At 39.8% G+C, this 17,075-nt stretch overlaps 1 protein-coding gene across 7 annotated transcripts; it reads right to left on the minus strand.

Moving 5' to 3' along the window:
• Positions 1–611: 611 nt before the first annotated feature.
• On the minus strand, positions 612–16,679 carry LOC131240587 (nuclear transport factor 2-like). 7 transcript variants are annotated; one of them, XM_058238880.1, is made up of 10 exons: positions 16,542–16,679; positions 16,241–16,373; positions 15,985–16,119; positions 5,515–5,821; positions 4,131–4,417; positions 3,833–4,028; positions 3,190–3,311; positions 3,028–3,093; positions 2,277–2,355; positions 1,106–1,417 (listed from the first exon to the last, which is right to left on the minus strand). In XM_058238880.1, the coding sequence occupies exons 2-10, from the start codon at positions 16,277–16,279 to the stop codon at positions 1,188–1,190; spliced, it is 1,461 nt and encodes a 486-aa protein (XP_058094863.1). In that variant the 5' UTR covers positions 16,280–16,373; positions 16,542–16,679; the 3' UTR covers positions 1,106–1,187. The 7 variants fall into 7 exon arrangements, with proteins under 7 accessions (XP_058094864.1, XP_058094867.1, XP_058094868.1 ...); XM_058238879.1 differs by having other exon boundaries at positions 16,241–16,396; positions 16,542–16,676; XM_058238881.1 differs by lacking the exon at positions 1,106–1,417 and adding an exon at positions 612–1,056 and having other exon boundaries at positions 16,241–16,647.
• Between the last annotated feature and the right edge of the window lie 396 nt (positions 16,680–17,075).

Raw genomic sequence — 17,075 nt, forward strand, 5'->3', positions numbered from 1 at the left:
GCTTTGGGAGAGTTCATTTTACAAGTTGATACAACCATTCACACTCGGCGTTGAGTTGTGTTAGGTGGCAGTTATCATGAATATGGATTTCAGCCCTTCCAGAGCTGCGTATCTGGCAAAACAGGCTTTCTGGGTGCAATTCATTTTACCAGTTGATATAACCTTTTCAGCACAGGCGCTGTTACAAAGACTTGGAAATTAGGGAGCTCCCATTTCACTCCCCTATTGGAAGAGGGATGCACCAAACAGCAACGTTTCCTTCTTAGATGGAAGCTGCCATCCAAAGGTAGTCACCCCACTCATTGGCTCAAGTAACGGGATCCCCAAACACAGAAGGAACAGTTTAGGTAACTTATGCCAAATTCAATGTCTTAAAGGGCTTGTTTGTGGGCACCATAAAATCATGGTGCGTTCAGTGGTTCCTCCAGATCATCATCACCTGGGCTTTCACTCGGTGTGTTCCAGATGAATGGAGTGACCATCAGATGTCATTATGCACTGCATAGTTTCCCTTTTTTTTCTTTTTCTTTTTTCTTTTTCAAGGGTGCAATTGGTTGCACCAAATTTCATGAAATTTCACACCACAATAAACCTCTCATAACCAAGGGAAATAAAACAAAGAAACAAGAAACTATGATTATGCAAACATCAAAATCAGGGGTGCTGCTGCTCAAACCAGATGGCTAATGAAGCTCCACAAAAATATGGATATATATATTTCCTGAAAATAATATAAATGTGTTAAGATGGAGGACTGCACCTGAAAACCCTAAAGCTCACTCTCTCTCTCTCTCTCCATCCCTCTCCCTCTGCCTAAAGAGATGTACTAAGAGGCTTAGGCCTCTGAAGAGTAAGGACCATTCCTGGATACATGGTTCCCTAAGATCCCCCTTTCTTGCCGCAGGACCCCACCCCGCTGATGGAAACCATTCCCCCTCGGCCTGTTGCTGTAGTCCCTGTCACCAGCTTCTTGCCCATTTCCCCTCCCAAAAGTTCGATTGCTGAAACGCCCCCTGGGGGCCTCTGACAGATAACCACCCCTCCCCTGACCCCTTCCTGCCAAGAACAATACAAGGGGGCACAATAGAAGAAATCAGAAATCTTTTTCTAAGGGAATTGGAAGGTATGGCAAGGCAGATAGCAATAACGTTTAAAATAGCTCTGAATTGAGGAAAAGATGTACAATTTCATGAATTGAATTCGTAAGTATTCCATGTTAGCCATACGTACGCAATTTGGAACTCTAATAGATTTTTTTCTTTTTTTAAAAGGCAGCAGAGATTTGAGCTGCTTAGAGAAAATTGAGAGTAATTCAAGGAAAAGACTTGACAAGTTGAATGAGACAGCACAGCACTACTACAAGACAAGAATAGGAGAATGAGTTCCATTGTTTCTGGAAAGTCTCCCTGGATTTTGTCTGCACAGGTGTATTCGATCAAATCCACAACATGAAGATGCAGGTTCCATAAATTTGGTCAAATCCGAGTATATTTTTTAACAGATATGTAAGAACCTTGATGCAGGACAATTAACCACTTGCTCTAAAAGCTCAAACTGATAGAGAGCATGGCGATTGGCGAATTAATCCCTTTATCTCATAACCCAAGCCCCAAATCCATGGGTTAGGTCCTCGGCCAAACCCTCTTCATGGGCCCCAAATCCATGGGTTCCGCCCCCTCGTGGGCCCCAAATCTACGGGCTCTACCTCACACAAGTCACCCACCTCACACAAGCCCCAAATCCATGGGTTATGCAGGCCGCCCACCCCGAGTGTGTCCCTGCATCCCACAGACCACCCAACTCGAGCCCAGTGTGAAAATGTCCCCTCATTAATCACCCCCGGTGAGGAATCTCGAACACGTAACCTCCCACTTTGATACTAATTTGATGCAGGACAATTAACCACTTGCTCTAAAAGCTTAAACTGATAGAGCATGGCAAATTAATCCCTCCAAATCCATGGGTTCCGCCCCCTCGTGGGCCCCAAATCCATGTGCTCTGCCTCACACAAGTCACCCGCCTCACATGGGCCCCAAATCCACGGGTTATGCGGGCCACCCACCCTGAGTGTGCCCCTGCATCCCACAGGCCACCCCACTCAAGCCCGGTGTGAAAATGCCCCCGCATTAAACCTGTTTCCTTAATTTTTTGAAATACAACAAAATATTGAATTTGGGCAGTAATAATAAATAATGATTTTTTTTTTTTCTTTGAGAAGCAATAATAGATAGATGCGAGAGTAATTTAACTGGAGCAGCAAGATAAGAGGCACATACTTCCTCCTCGAGATGAGCTGCCATTTGCTCTCCGCTCCTCAATGTGTACCTGCCGCCCTGCAAACTGTATTGGAGATGCCTACAAAACCACATGCATATAATGATGATATATAAGGTGTTGGTCCAGTTACAGCACATCAAACCTGATACATGGGGTGAATGTATGTGAATTTTTTTCATCTTTTCTTGGAAAGCGACAGACAACAAAACCAAATACAAGCACGAACATAAAAATGTGTAGGGAGAAAACAAAAGTAATGGCTCGATCATATCACCCAGAGAGCGAGGTATTCCATAATGGTAACAGTGGCCATAATGGCCACCAACATTACGTTTACGATATGGATCGTAACGGCTGTTACGGCCCCCGTAACAGCCATACAGTCTTCTTTTTTTATTGGAAAAAAAAAAAAATCCAGAAAAGCCTGTATCTGCCCTGTAACACTGGAAAAAAAATAATCCGAAAAACGTGTATTTTCCCTGAAATAGACCATTACGGGGCTGTTGCGGCCTTTACAGGGGGCGTAACAGGGCACTAACAGTGGTTACGGGTCATTTTTTTTCCATAACGGTTGCTACCACCATCACAACCCCGTAACGTGTAACAGTTTCCACCGTTACCTTTACATAACAGCCTTTACGGCACACCATGCCAGAGAGGCTATTATTTATATTTTTTGCATGTGGCAGTGAAATCTTTATGTAGTTACTTGAAATAAAATAAAATACAAATAAACATGTGAAAAGGAACCTTGACTGCATTTTGGACACCAAGTGTGTCTTCAAATTCGATGAAAGCATAGCACACTCCAATATCCTGCGTGTCCATAAATTCATGCACATGAGCTAAATGTTAGACTACTTTCAAGGTAGTGGAGGAGGTCCCTAAAAAAGAGGAAGGCAAACGAGGTACCTTGCGGTTCCTCACAACAACACCGTCAAGCTTGATTCTCCCAAAGTTCTTGAACTCCTGCTCAATGTCAGAAGCTGAAACAGTAGATGGCAGGTTTCTCACATAAACAGATCTCGCTTCACCTGACAAGGTTCAAAAATAACACATCATGAATCAAAACCTGAAAGAAAACAGGATCTAAAAAGGATGCACTGGATCTGCAGCATAAAAAAACTTCAATTATTTGTGGTAGTGTATGACCCCAGCACTTAAAAAGGAACCGAGTTTCAGCATTCAGTGGCTATTTTACAATGCTCAAGAAAAAGTACAAAAAAGTTAACATGTATTGATGGTCGATGAAGTTTTGAACGTCATTTTTTTAAATGATGACAGGATGTCCCCACCCCTTTTTAAGGCGAGACTATTCCCTGCAAATGCACCCAATCACCCGCCAACCACGTGTATCGGCTAAATCACGGGGAGGGGAATCGAGCTTGTGTTTGTGGGGAGCAAACCCATGACACTAGCCATTCGCCCAAACCCTGGGCGGGTAATTAAGTTTCGATCATTACAAGCAAATTGACATTATTTAATAATTTTCATGGAAAATTGTCAGCAGAACAATGCCATCTTCACTATTAGGGTATATTGCAGGAAAGCTAACCTTCTTCTGGAATGGCAATTTCTTCCATTGCTTCTACACCAGACCTCTCAGACCCCATTGATGATGCAGGATGCAACTGCTGGGGAGTAGTCTGTGGTGCATGATGATGCCACTCCGAAGCAACTGGAGCAGCATTCTTATGTAAAGGTGCCTGAGGAGATACAGAAGGTCCAGATAGTCCCCTTGCAACCCGTAGCTGCCAATATCACAACATTAAAAACGAAAAGAGAACAGAAAAATCAGTTTCAATCAGAAATGTTTGGTGGAAGAAGATTAGCGCTGTGGTAATGGTGCATACAATCGAAGCATAAGTTTGCTTTGGGGGCTCTCCAATAGGTTCCTCAACAGGAACAGGAGGGGGGTCCCTTAGAGTTTCCAAAGCAACTGGATATGATGATGCAGTGGACTCTTCCACAGGAGTTTCTTCAACTAAGTTGTCAGCTTCAGAAACTTGCTGTTGCAGCTCAGGGATACTGTACTTGTCAACTGTATCATTTTCTTCCACATGAGCCGATGCCACAAACTCCCTGGCCTGAACTTCTCCTCCCAGCATGTAGTCCGAAACTGCCAAAGCCATTAGTTGTTCTACGGTCACAAGACTCACAACATTAAGATGTAGAGTAATTGGCAAGGCCAAAGGAAGTAGAATAGACAAAGCAGCATTCCAAATAAAAAACAATCTAAAAATTTTGACTTGCACAAAGAAAGAAAAAACAGCATTTCAGAAGCTCATAATGCAATGTCTTTATGTAATATTGCTCATGTCTTGTACTTTTCAAAATCATAAGCACTAAGCAGGAGTATGAAATCTTCCACATTTTTAAAAGTTACCCACACCGTAATCACTATCAGGCAGGATAACTGTTATTTCAATGGCAGTAGTTTGTATCCTGAACTGTAATTCACAAACATATTCAGAACAAATAGTCATTTATAAGCCTTCCTGCAATGAGATAGACAAATTCATGGAAAGATGACTATTAGAAACTGTTATTTTGTCGAAAATTGCCCCATTGCTGACAGGCAGCTAGTCAGCCACCGAATTAACTAGTTCTACTAGTGTAAGTTTCAGCAAACTTGATAAAATAAACTCAGCCGACTGGGAAAAATCATTTAGGGGGCGTTTGGGTCATAAGTTACTAAAGTTACTCATGCCTCAAGTAGCTTATCTTAGTTTCTACTTGTTAAGCATATAAGTATGTTTGGTAAACAACATACTTATCAGCTTCTCCTCTCTTTCGTCTCTCCTGATGACTGTCTTCAGTAACTTAAGAAAATTAGAAAAGCTAAAAAAAAACTGAAGTGATTGAGTAATTTTAAGTAAAAAAAATTACTTATAACTAATCATAAACCAAACTTACTTATCTGAAACAAGTTACTTATCTACTGCTGTAAGTAGAAAAAGTAACTTATTTGCTGGTATCCAAACGGGCCCATAAAGAACAAAGTTTTGGAAATAACTTAGAGAAATAGTCCCTTTTTAGTTTTTCTAATAATTTACTGACATTCCCAAAAAAATTTAGTATATATATGCAAGTCATTGTAGTTCCTCCAATCCCTTTATCCCAAATAATTTACTGATATTCCCAAAAAACTGAGTACATTTATCAGTGCAAGTTGTAGTAGTTCCTCCCTCCCCCTGGTAAGACTTAAATTTGTAGATCAACCAAGTAACAACATACCTGGCTCTGGAAGCGGACTCGATGCACGTAGCGTAGGCTCAAAATTTCCATGGGCCAATACAGCTGCTGGGTGCTGAAGAATCTGTTCATCATTGAGGAAGTGAAAGATATCATTGAGAACAAAATAACCTTTCTCCTGAGGAGCAAGGAAAAAGGTCTGTGCAAATTTTCTTCTGCCATCGGAATCCTTGGTTTGCACAGAACCAGAAACCATCACCAGAACACCATCATTCCAAGATTTCAGTGAATGAGCAGTTTTGATCTCAATTCCCGTGAAGTTCATTGACATGATAAGGGAATGAATTTGCTGCAAGATTCAGATCCCAAACTTGATTAATTACCCATACAACATGTATATAACTGATATTTGAAACTACAAACAAACTGGCAAAGAATATGCAGCCTATAGGGTTGGCTACAATGAAACATCTGGAATTCTTGGCTAATTCAAAAATAATAACAATAAGAATGGTGATAATAAACAAGGAAAAGAAACAAATTAAAAAACAAACACAAAAATTGTGTTTTCCCTGATTTGGTATCAAGCATCCAACTGCTTTTATCAGTTGAAGTGTATATAAACCAAAAATAATAAAAGGTGATAAGAATTGTTCAGTGTATCCCCGATATTACGATACTATCCCCAATATTATCCGTATTTCCAGTTTGGTGATACCAGTAACACTGGTAGCGATACCAATAGCACTAGTAGTATCAGAAATTCCCAGTATCGACAATATAACACTAAGTATCACTGGGATAGATGGTTGGACGGGATGGATGGATTGATGGTTGGATGATTGGAGATTTATGTATGGATGAATAATGCACGAATGCATTATGCATTTTTGTTTGCTTGTTAATTGGTTTAATGAGATTTAAGTGATTATTGTGTTGCTATTAGACTGATTTCTCACAACAGCACATACTTACCCCGTTAAATGGAAACTTATTAGGTATGCATTCTTTTTGCGATTTTTTATTCCTAAATATGCAAATATGTGTAATTTAGCATGTCCTAAAGTTTCGCTGAAAAATTCCATCATTTCCCCACATTTCCGGAATTTGGCGATATCAATATTGTTTCCGTATCCCTGGGCCAGTGAAACTTGTAGCAATAGCCTAACCAAGCTACCACAGAAACCAACCATAGGCAAAGAGTTTAAAAAATCATGTATCATAGACTGTTGTCAATGGGTTAAGCAGAGCAGCTTACCCATCTCAAATTAGTAAAAATAATCATAGGGAAAACAATATCGACACTGAATCAAAAAATGCAGCAAGTTCTGTTTTTGATAAATAGGAAAAAGAAGAAAGAGATTTGCTTTTAATAAAGGGATACAGGGCAGAGAGTGCTTAACACAGAGCTGGTCCAAATATCCTTTAGAAAGAGCATCGGTTACTTGTCAGCCTTGCACAAGATATGACTAAGAAAAACCTATATCACTGGAAAGATCTGAAATTTTTCTTTTCTTTTCTTTTCTTTTCTTTTTGTGTGTGTGCGCGCGCATGTAAGAAACTGATTTTATTCAAGCCAAACAGGCAAAAAGGAAAAACAAGGCAACAAGAAAAGGAAAAGGAAAAAAAGCAAAGACAACTCAACAAGCAATACAACGAAAAACCCTTTCAATAACCCTTTGAGAAGAACATCTATTGTTCCAGAAGCAACGATCATTCCTTTCACCCCATATGGACCAAATAACTGCAGGAAGCGCAACTTTCCAACTGGTACATCTTTTGACTCTTGGACCTCCCACATGCCAAGAACGAAAGAGGTCCGCAATTGAGATAGGTATTGCACCCAAGACACACCAAAGAAGAGGATAACGTTGTTCCAGACTTCGCTTACAAAGGGGCAATGAATGAGGAGATGGTCTACAAATTCCGCATCCAAGAATAGCAAAGGAGGCAAATATTGGGGATAATCATAGCCCTCTTACAAACATTATCCACGGTCAGGATGTTGTTTCTTCCCTTTATCTCATAGCCTAGGCCCCGCATCCCATGGGTTAGTTCCGCCTCACACAAGCCACTCGCCTCACACGGGCCGCCCACCTCGAGGTGCCCCCACATCCCACAAGCCACCCCACTCGAGTCCGATGTGAAAATGCCCATGAATTAATCACCCCCGGTAAGGAATCTCGAACATGAAACATACTCTGATACCACTTTTATGCAGGACAACTAACCACTTGGACTAAAAGCTCGAACTAAAAAAGCTTAAACTGATAGAACGTGGCGAATCAACCCATTTACCTTATAGCCCAGGCCCCACATCTCATGGATTGGGTCATCAGCCAAACCCTCCTCATGGGCCCCACATCACATGGGTTCCTCCTCACACAAGCCACCCACCTCACATGGCCACCCACCCCAAGTGTGCCCCCGCATCCCACAAGCCACCCCACTTGAGCCCAGTGTGAAAATGCCCTTGCATTACCGCTGATACGACCCACAACCCCCAAGGTAACATCTAACTAAGAGTTTCAGAGATGATAATGAACGGGAATGGGGAGAGGGGGCCCCCTTGTCAAAGACCTCTTGAGGCTTTAAAGAAGCCAAAAAGGGAGCCATTGATGATAACCGAGATTTTGGCCAAGGAGACATGGACCTTGATCCAACTCCATTTGGAACCGCAATCAATTCTACCCAATATATAATTCAAAAAGGTCCAGTCGACATAGTCAAAAGTTTTTTCCAAATTTACTCGTAGATAATTCCTTTACTGCCCTCCCAAGTCCCAATGGCAAGAGTCGAGGGTTTCATGAGCAATCAAAGTGTTGTCGAAAATTTATCTTTCGAGGATAAAAGCGCTCTAGAAGGAAGAGAGAACTTTTGAAAGAACAAACCTCGGCCTCAAGCTCATAATCTTGGCCAGAATTTTGAATGGGCTACCTACTAGGCTACTTGGCCTGTAATCCGAGAGGTTAACAATGGCCTTCAATCTTGGGGATAAGGACAAAAAAGGAATTACCCAAGTCAGGAAGAATGCGACTAGACGCGAAGAACTCATTCACGAAACCCAACAAATTCGGTTTTGATGAGGTCCTAGAAAAATTATTTAAAAAACAAAGGCTACTCGTCTAGACCCAAGGCCTCATCTCTAGCTAAATTTGAAACCACTTCTTTAACTTCCTCCCCCTGAGAAGGCAATTCAAGGGAGTTTGCCTCCTCCGAGGAGATTCTATCAAAGGCTAAATTGTCGAGGGTTAGACTCGTACATTCCTCGTTTCAAGGGAAGAGATTCAGTTGGTCCTAGCTCAAGCACTAGTTGTCCCCTAAAAATTCTTTACTGTCGCCATCTTTCGACTAAATAGCCCTAAAGCATTGGTGCCACTTTATCTCCTCCTCCTTTAGCCTTAGAGCTATAATTAGAAGAGAGCGTGTCTTTGAGAGCTTATCTTCGAGAGTCACCAACAATGAATAGATGATGTGTTGATAATGATCATAATTATGAAAGCCTTGTCCTAACTAGTCGAGGTCAGCTCTCGTTATTGCTTAAATGCTTGGCAAAAGTTTAATAGCAGATTACCTGCCTGACCCCCTACTTAACCAAGGTTTAGGACCACCCAATGCATCACCACCATGAGTTAATGAGCAAATGAACAATAAATCATTAACTAAATAAACTAGAACTTTATAATTTGGGCCCAAAACCTTGATTTCATTAGTACTTCTACCCAACAAGGGCTCAAATAGGCTAACTACACATTACCTTTGTGATGCAAGATGGAATGATCTAACCTAATATGATGCCATGAAATAATTATAAAAAATTAAAATAATAATAATAATAATAATAAACAAGTTAACTAAAGTAGTGGAACAACAAAATAAAGCTAATTTACCATAAATTCAGAAATTTCATATTCATGACATGTCCAAATTCAAGCCTACAATAGTCCTGCAATGCGAATCTCATAAATTACTAATTAACCAGGACCTATGGCAGATTTTAAAAAGAAAAAAAAAAAAAAACCTTCCTAGCATAGGGTAAAAATCTGAATTCAATGGAGATCATGTGTCTTATAAGAGTTTTGACATGTTATGGTTGTTTAAAGGGTAGGGAATGTGGGAAATATTATGGGGTATATATGCTCAGAGGAATTAGGGTTTGGAATATTAAGCTTGAGGTTTTACGAGGTTGCAGGTTAGGATTTCAAATTTTGGGTTTAGGGGAATTAGGATTTAAGGTTTCTAGAATTGAAAATATGGATTTCAAGTTGTGGGAATTAGGGATTTATGATTTGGACAAGGGATTTTGGAATTTGAAAATTTTAGGGTTAGGATTTTGGAGAGATTAGGATTAGGGTTATAGAGATTTAGGGTTAGGGTTTTAGGGTTTTGAGAACTAGGGTTTTGAAAAATAGGTTTAGATGGATTAGGGGTTGTAGAAAGAATAAGAATGAAGGTTTAAAAGCAGAAAAAAGAAGGAAAAAAAAAAAAAGGCGAGAGAGAGAGAGAGAGATGAAGAAGGAAGAAAAGAAGAAAAGATGATACCTTGTTGAGAAGAGAGAAAAGTAAAAAAGATAACTAGAGAATCACTCCACATGGCTTTACACCGCCAATCCAATCACATGATAAAATACACCCTGATCCATAGCTCAAGTGGTAGACTGAGTGAAAGATACCCCGTTTCAACACTGAGGTCTTGGTATTGATTCCCTAGTGGGGGTGGCTAACAATGCAGTGTGAACTGACAGTGGGTGTACTAACAAGCTAACCCCACAAAAAAAAAAAATAAATAAATAATTCACATAATGAAATTTTGCTCAATCTCAAAGCAAAATGTCAGAAATCTCTTCCATTCATAAGATGCATATTGGCTAAGGTGGGGACGTCCAACCCTTTACAGTCTCAGAAAATACTTTTTACAAAAAGGCACTCTTGAATAAGATTCTCGACATAAAGACGGTTAATGAATTAAAAATTGTTCCTAACTCCCTACTCTCAACACAAATATGAGTTATACCAAAAATAACGAAACATGTAAGCAAACCAAACGACTAAATTATTTCGCGGCCCATGAGGGTCCGCAAATATTTGATGATGATGATCCCATGGCCATGATCCAACAGTCCGATCATTGTGTCCACTTGATCCGACAGTCCGATGTGTCCATGAAGCTACTATATGCAGCCCACGTGCATCTTTCCAGTGTGGGTTTTTCAAAGATGCACGAACATGCACATGGGGTCTTCAACGTGGCTAGGAATGTGAATTAGGCAAAGAGAACCCCATGTAATAGTCGTCTAGCCATAAGCCATAAGGAGACTGGCTCAGCCCTCCTCTAGTATGGTGCTCAAATGTCCTCATCACTTTGCCATTCCCAATGGCTAATCCCTAATCCCTGTGTAAAAGGCATGACACCATTTTTTTGGAATGTCCATGTCACTCCATCATAACATATGTTTAGGTCCACACGTCCAATACAAAAGGACAAATATAACGTAGAAAACTAATTGCTTAAAAATGTGCAGCTATTGTTATTGTTTATTTCAATAATACCTTTTTACATATAAAAGGTTGCTTTTAGGTTTGACCATGTCTTTATCTTTTAGGATTTTACATATAAATAGTTACCATATAGCTTTAGAATATAAATTTTATTTTTAAAGGTTTGTAAGGACATGTCAGTGGATCTTACTCCTAAAAGCCACCATGACCAGCAGTCTCACAATTTTAAGGGGGGCTACCCAGTCTCAAGAGGTATATTTCAACTTTAGTACATTAGTCGTTGAGGGCTAAGACTTAGTATCTAGTTAATTGCTGGATAGTACCGTAATAAGGATGCAATTCCTAGATGCTCATAGAGCAAAGTGTAGACCATTTGGGCCCCCAATGAGCATCCATTTAATCGTGCCTAGCGTTCAAAGCATCGGTATCACTACAAGTTTCGATGGTTATGGATACGAAAACAACATTGATGTTGCCGATAACCAAAAATGCAGGGAAACATGGGTAAAACAGTGAAATTTTTCAATGAAACTTCAGCAGATGCTAAAATACATATTTGCATATTTAGGAATCAAAAAATTGCAAAAGGAATGCATACATAATAAGTTTCCATTTAATGGATCCCTAAAAGCGTGTTGCGTAAGAAATCAGTCCAACCATCCCGTCAATCCCATCCATCCATCTAACCATCCAAACATCCATCGATATTTCAGAATATCAACAACACACAATATTTCGCCAAGAAATCGTCAACAATTGGAAAGGAAATGAAAGTTTGTGGTCTTGATATCACCTATGTTGTGACAACAATAATATCACGATATTATTGTCAACAATTTGAACACTGCATAAACCCAAGTGCTCATAAAAATTGAAATGAAAAATTTTTTTAATAAACAATTTTTTAGCAATCGATACATTGGCAATATTGTTGAAATATCGTTGATACACTAGTGATATAAGCAACACTTGGAATTTACACAATCGAAAATATTGGTGATCCATTGGCAATATTGATATGTTGGTGACATAAGCAACAATTGGAATTTACATAATTGAAAATATTGGCAATGTCGATACATTGGCGACTCAAGCAGCACTGGAAATTTACATAGTTGAAAATATCGGCGATACATTGGTGATATTGTTACATTGGCAATACTTAGCAATACATCGCCAGTGCCTAAAATTTTTTATACTACCAATGTTATCAGTATCATTACTAGTGTTATCAATATCATTACCAATGTCATCGGTATCATTACTGTCGTTATCAATATCGCTATCGGTGTTATCGGAATCGTCATGTGGAGATACAGATAATATTGGGGATATTTCAATAATATCAGAGATACTCCAAACAATGATCGTGTCTAATGACTTCTAGTTGTTGTACATGTTATAACCTTGAGGTACATACATTGTACCCAACATGGTCCGAAGCATATCAGCAACTGCTCACAAGCATCTTTGATATGGAATATGTGCATGAAAATATAAAGTGGACTAGAAGATTAGGACAGAAGTGTATGACAAAGTAAATGTGGATTATTTTTTCATGTGTGCCAGGGAGCATTGTTCCTGCCAATTGCAAGTAAAATAAATAGCCAATGTCAACTTGCCATCCGATGTCTCTATCCATACTAGTAGATAAAGATCTCGCCAATGTAATCTCTAGTCATCCAAAGACAAAGTAACAATTTCATACTAAGAATCCTACAAGCCTCAACAGTTCGTGTCCATAAACCCACCATGCTCATTGGACAAACCATCTTGGAAAAGCAACTGGCAGCCAATAACAATAACACATATATAGCACCAACAGTTGGAGAGTATCAGATGCTCAAAGCAAGTGACAAATCTAAAGATGAGCATCGCTTAAATGAGGATGCGTGGCAAGACAAGGAGAGAATTAGAAATGAAAGCATTAGAGGGAATCCTGGAGTAGCACCAATAGGTAACAAGATGAAAGAAGGTAGACTTGGGTCCCCATTTGGACACACCCTTGAAAGGGGATTTTGATGCCTAAATGCCAATTTGAGTCAAACCACTTCTTCAAGATGTGCAATTGGATGCACTTGTCACAACCCTCCTCTGAACCCCCACTCAATGAATAGGCACTCAAAAGCCTATTCGCCGAAAGCCAAGCAGATTGGTTTCAGCAGGTAAACGTTACAGACCTGCCTCAAAAACTCCCTTTTGCGGAATTTGCATCCAAATGGAGCTTTAGATGGTTTGGCCATGTGCAATGGAGACCAAGAACTACGCCGATTAGACGTCAGGTCAAGTTGAAGGCTCTCAAAGGGCAAAGGGGAAGGAGCAAAAGGACGTGAGTGGAGGCACCTATGTAACTGAAGATATGCTCCTTCATAGAGTGGAATGGCATAACAAGATTCATTTAGCCAACCCCAACTAATTGGGATGAGGCTTAGGCAATGATGATGAACTTAAGGAGAAAAATGGATTGCACATTACTTTTTGAGTTTTGACCAATGACCATAAAAGGGACCTTGCGTGTAAGGTTCAAATTAACATGCAAAAAACAGGCCCTCTAATAAGAGCATTCATGTGAGGTAGCCATCTTATAAGTTGATTTCCTAAACCAGCACATGATTTATAAGTTCTAACAGAACATTTGAGATGTTTTATAAGTTACTTTCCTAAACTAGTAGATATCCTATAACTTCTAACAGCATATTTGCTACAAGTTTTTCCTACTATCACATTAATACTTTTACTTGAAAGATGCATCATAAGAAACAAATTTACAACTCAGCGTGCAAAGGGTAGAATGATAGGACAGTGTGTGACAAAGCAGCTAAATACACATGGAGTTTTCCAAATGGCATAAGGGAAGGTAATATCCGATGCAAGTGGAACAAAGGTCTCCAGGAATGCAGCAGGAATCTCTCTAATTGGTACATGGAGAGTGGAATATTTGCTGTTTGTGGCTAGATGATCGCTCATTATATGGACCCTGCCCTTGCTCATGTGATGTACTTTTTACTTTTGTAATTAACAATGATATTGCAATTGGCACTCATATCCCTTTTGCAATTTGCCAATGGATGCATTGAGAGAAGGCAATTCCTTTAAAGTAGGGAGCCTTTCCTATAATAAAAAATAAATAAATAAAAGATTGAATTTTAGGGATTTTTTTGAAAACTGATGTACATGGGGGGTCTGTTAAGCCCCCGCATATTTGGAGCATTTCATCCACACGACACAAGCACACTTGTCAACTGCTAAAAGATGGCAAAGCGTGTGAGATCCAAGCTTTCCATTGGATGGGCCACACTCTTTGGATTTTCCAAAATAAATATCATTCTGTTTCAATCCTCGTGTGGTCAACAATGCACAAAACAAATGGACGGGTAGAGAAAAATGCTTTAGCAGTTCCGTTTGTTTTGTACATTGTTTGTGGCCCACCTTCTGATATAACCACCATGCTTTTGGAGCAAGAAGATCTAATCAGGGTGGCCTGCCTGATGGGGAAGCTTGTTGCTAGCACGTGTGCATATTTCCGCTTGTGTTTACTTGTGATGAGCAGCTCTCTACATAAACGTAGGCTAAACAAACCCTTCTGAACATTTTTTATATGGATTACATAAATTGATTCAGGAAATAGAGAAACAAGTACATCAGCAGGACTCAAGCCCAGGTCTCCCCTCAAGTAAGGCTGCACAATAACCAGCTCACCTAGCAAGCTTGTATATTTTTCTGTGCACATGGCTACAGGTTTCGACAAAATGGCCTTGTAACTACACTCTATTATGCTTTTATTACATTAAATTGACAGAGCATTCCTTTCCCAATTAGTACAAACAGATATGCATATAAAATATACAGATACCACCCTGAAATGTTGAAAAAACATTATTGGTTAGTAGGGAGTTTGCTAAGCCCATAGGCATGTGGAGCCCTGCCCACCCAGATGCCTCCACATGCAAGCACACATAAAATATGGCAGACCTGTACTGGATCAAAGCTTTCCATAGGGTGGGCAGCAGGTGCACTGTTTTGATCTTCTGGTGTTAAAATCAGGATGATTCAAGCCTCAGGTAGGCCATGGTGTATAAAACAAATGTGTGGCTAGAAAAAATAGTGGTTTAGCTGTCAATTTGTTTTGTACAGTGTTTAGCCAACCTGAGGAGTGGGGCTGCCTAAATTTTAGGCCAGAAGTTCTAAAAAGTGTGGCCCACCTAACACAAAGTTCGGTTCTCACACGTGTGCTATATTGGCATGTAAGCCTGAATGTGGACATCCACACGCATGTGGACTCAGCAGTCAGCACACCTCTAGTTAGTAGAGGTTCAACATCATAACAATAAACCACAGAACAAACTTGGTTCCTCACAAATAGTTCATGTTCGAGGTTATGATTAATTTAGAGTATTAGTTACAAGAAGGCCTACATTACAACCATTCAGGGAAACAAAAGGCCCACGTACATTAACTCCTTAATTCCAGGTCATAGGGAAGATATGCATAAATATAGATCACCGCATTTTCATTTGACGTTTCTTTTCTCTGATGCATGCGGCATCATACACTACATTACATTTATGATGGCAATGTCCCTATAATCTACATATGGAAGTTCAAAACTATAAAGATAAGGTACCACCCAACTTCCGTAACATGTCACCTCCCAAGAGATTTATACAAGCAAAAACAAATTCAATAATCAGTGTTCTTATGAAAAAAAAATTATGATCTTTTTTCACATAGGAACAATAATTGCAAATAAAAAGAAACAGGGAGAACAAGAAGATGGAAAACAACAATTCAAATTTCAATCACAGTTGAAACGATCTATTACAAAATAGGGAGTGATGTCTTAGACAGTGATTCACTAGACAGATTCTTTATTCTATTTCATCGAGAAAACAAAACTACACGCTCAAGATGGAATTCAGACAACTTCCAAACCAAAAACAATAAAGAAAGTGGAAATGGAAAGAAACTACGTAATTAGAAAATACGATTGCATGAAAGGATTTCAAACCTCACCAGCATTGCCGTGGCAGTCTCACTCATGTTCCCGTCCACACGGAGCATCGTGCTCGCATCCGTATAGAACTGATGAACTAAATCCGGCTGCTGCTGAAGAACCTGATAATACTGTCCCACAAAATACGATCCCACCTGAAAAGAAACAAAAAACCCAAAACCAAAAAAAAAAAAAAAGAAAGAAAAAAAGACATTAAAGTTTTTTTTCAAGGAAAATGCTTTTTAAAAAAAGGACTTCTTTACTAGTTTCAGTCACCTGAATAGCACTGACGGGAGCAGGAAACGGGGTCGTCATTATCGCGCTGAAAGAACATGCAGGGAGATCGACCTCGAAACCCTAATACGAAGAACACTAGCAGAAACCCTAGATCTAGAACGCCGTCGGAGATCTGAAAGAGGAGAGAGAAACGCCCTAGAGAAAAAGGCTTTCAGAGTTACTGAATACGACAGGATTTTTCAGCAACTGGCAAGAGAGAGTCCGTACATGTGAAAGATCTAGTTTCCGGGGGTAGAGAGAGAGAGAGAGGAAGAAGAAGAAGAAGAAGAAGAAGAGAAACCTGGGATTCGCAAGGATACTGTTTTCGAAAGCTGTTCGCCACTTGTTTTTCTTTGGTTTGAGGAAGCGGCTTCGCTATAACAACGAGAGTCCTGAAACTGAAAGGAGCAGCGCACTCTGGTTTTGATAAGAAAAGAAGCATCCCACATTAAGAAGGGTGTGTGTTTGTACGTGTACACGACACGCGTTGCTAGAGGGAGGAACACACCAACTTGGGTGAAGCCGTGACCGTGGGTCCCATCTTAATATATATTTTGTATATCAACGCCGTCCATCCATTTTTACAGATGATTTTAGGGGATGACACAAAATATTAAGCACATTAAACTCTCATGTGGACCACACTACAGTAAAAAGTATTCATTGAATGTTCCTCATTAAAAACTTTTTGTAGGCCACAATTTTCCTATTAAAATGATATTTATGTTTTCCATTAAACCAGATCTCTTGTAACCTTATTAACATGTTGGATGGCAAATAAACATTAGAGTGGGCCCTAGAAAGTTTTTAACGGTGGGCGTTCAATCACCACTGT

Source organism: Magnolia sinica, chromosome 3 (genome assembly GCF_029962835.1).
Source record: "Magnolia sinica isolate HGM2019 chromosome 3, MsV1, whole genome shotgun sequence".
Classification (NCBI taxonomy): Eukaryota; Viridiplantae; Streptophyta; class Magnoliopsida; order Magnoliales; family Magnoliaceae; genus Magnolia; species Magnolia sinica.

Coding starts and splice junctions, on each gene's coding strand:
- LOC131240587 (XM_058238880.1), bottom strand. CDS start 16,279: ATGACGACCCCGTTTCCTGCTCCCGTCAGTGCTATTCAG. Junction 4,029..4,130: donor AGCAAACTTATGCTTCGATT/GTATGCACCATT, acceptor TGATATTGGCAG/CTACGGGTTGCAAGGGGACT. Junction 3,312..3,832: donor AATTGCCATTCCAGAAGAAG/GTTAGCTTTCCT, acceptor GAACCTTGTCAG/GTGAAGCGAGATCTGTTTAT.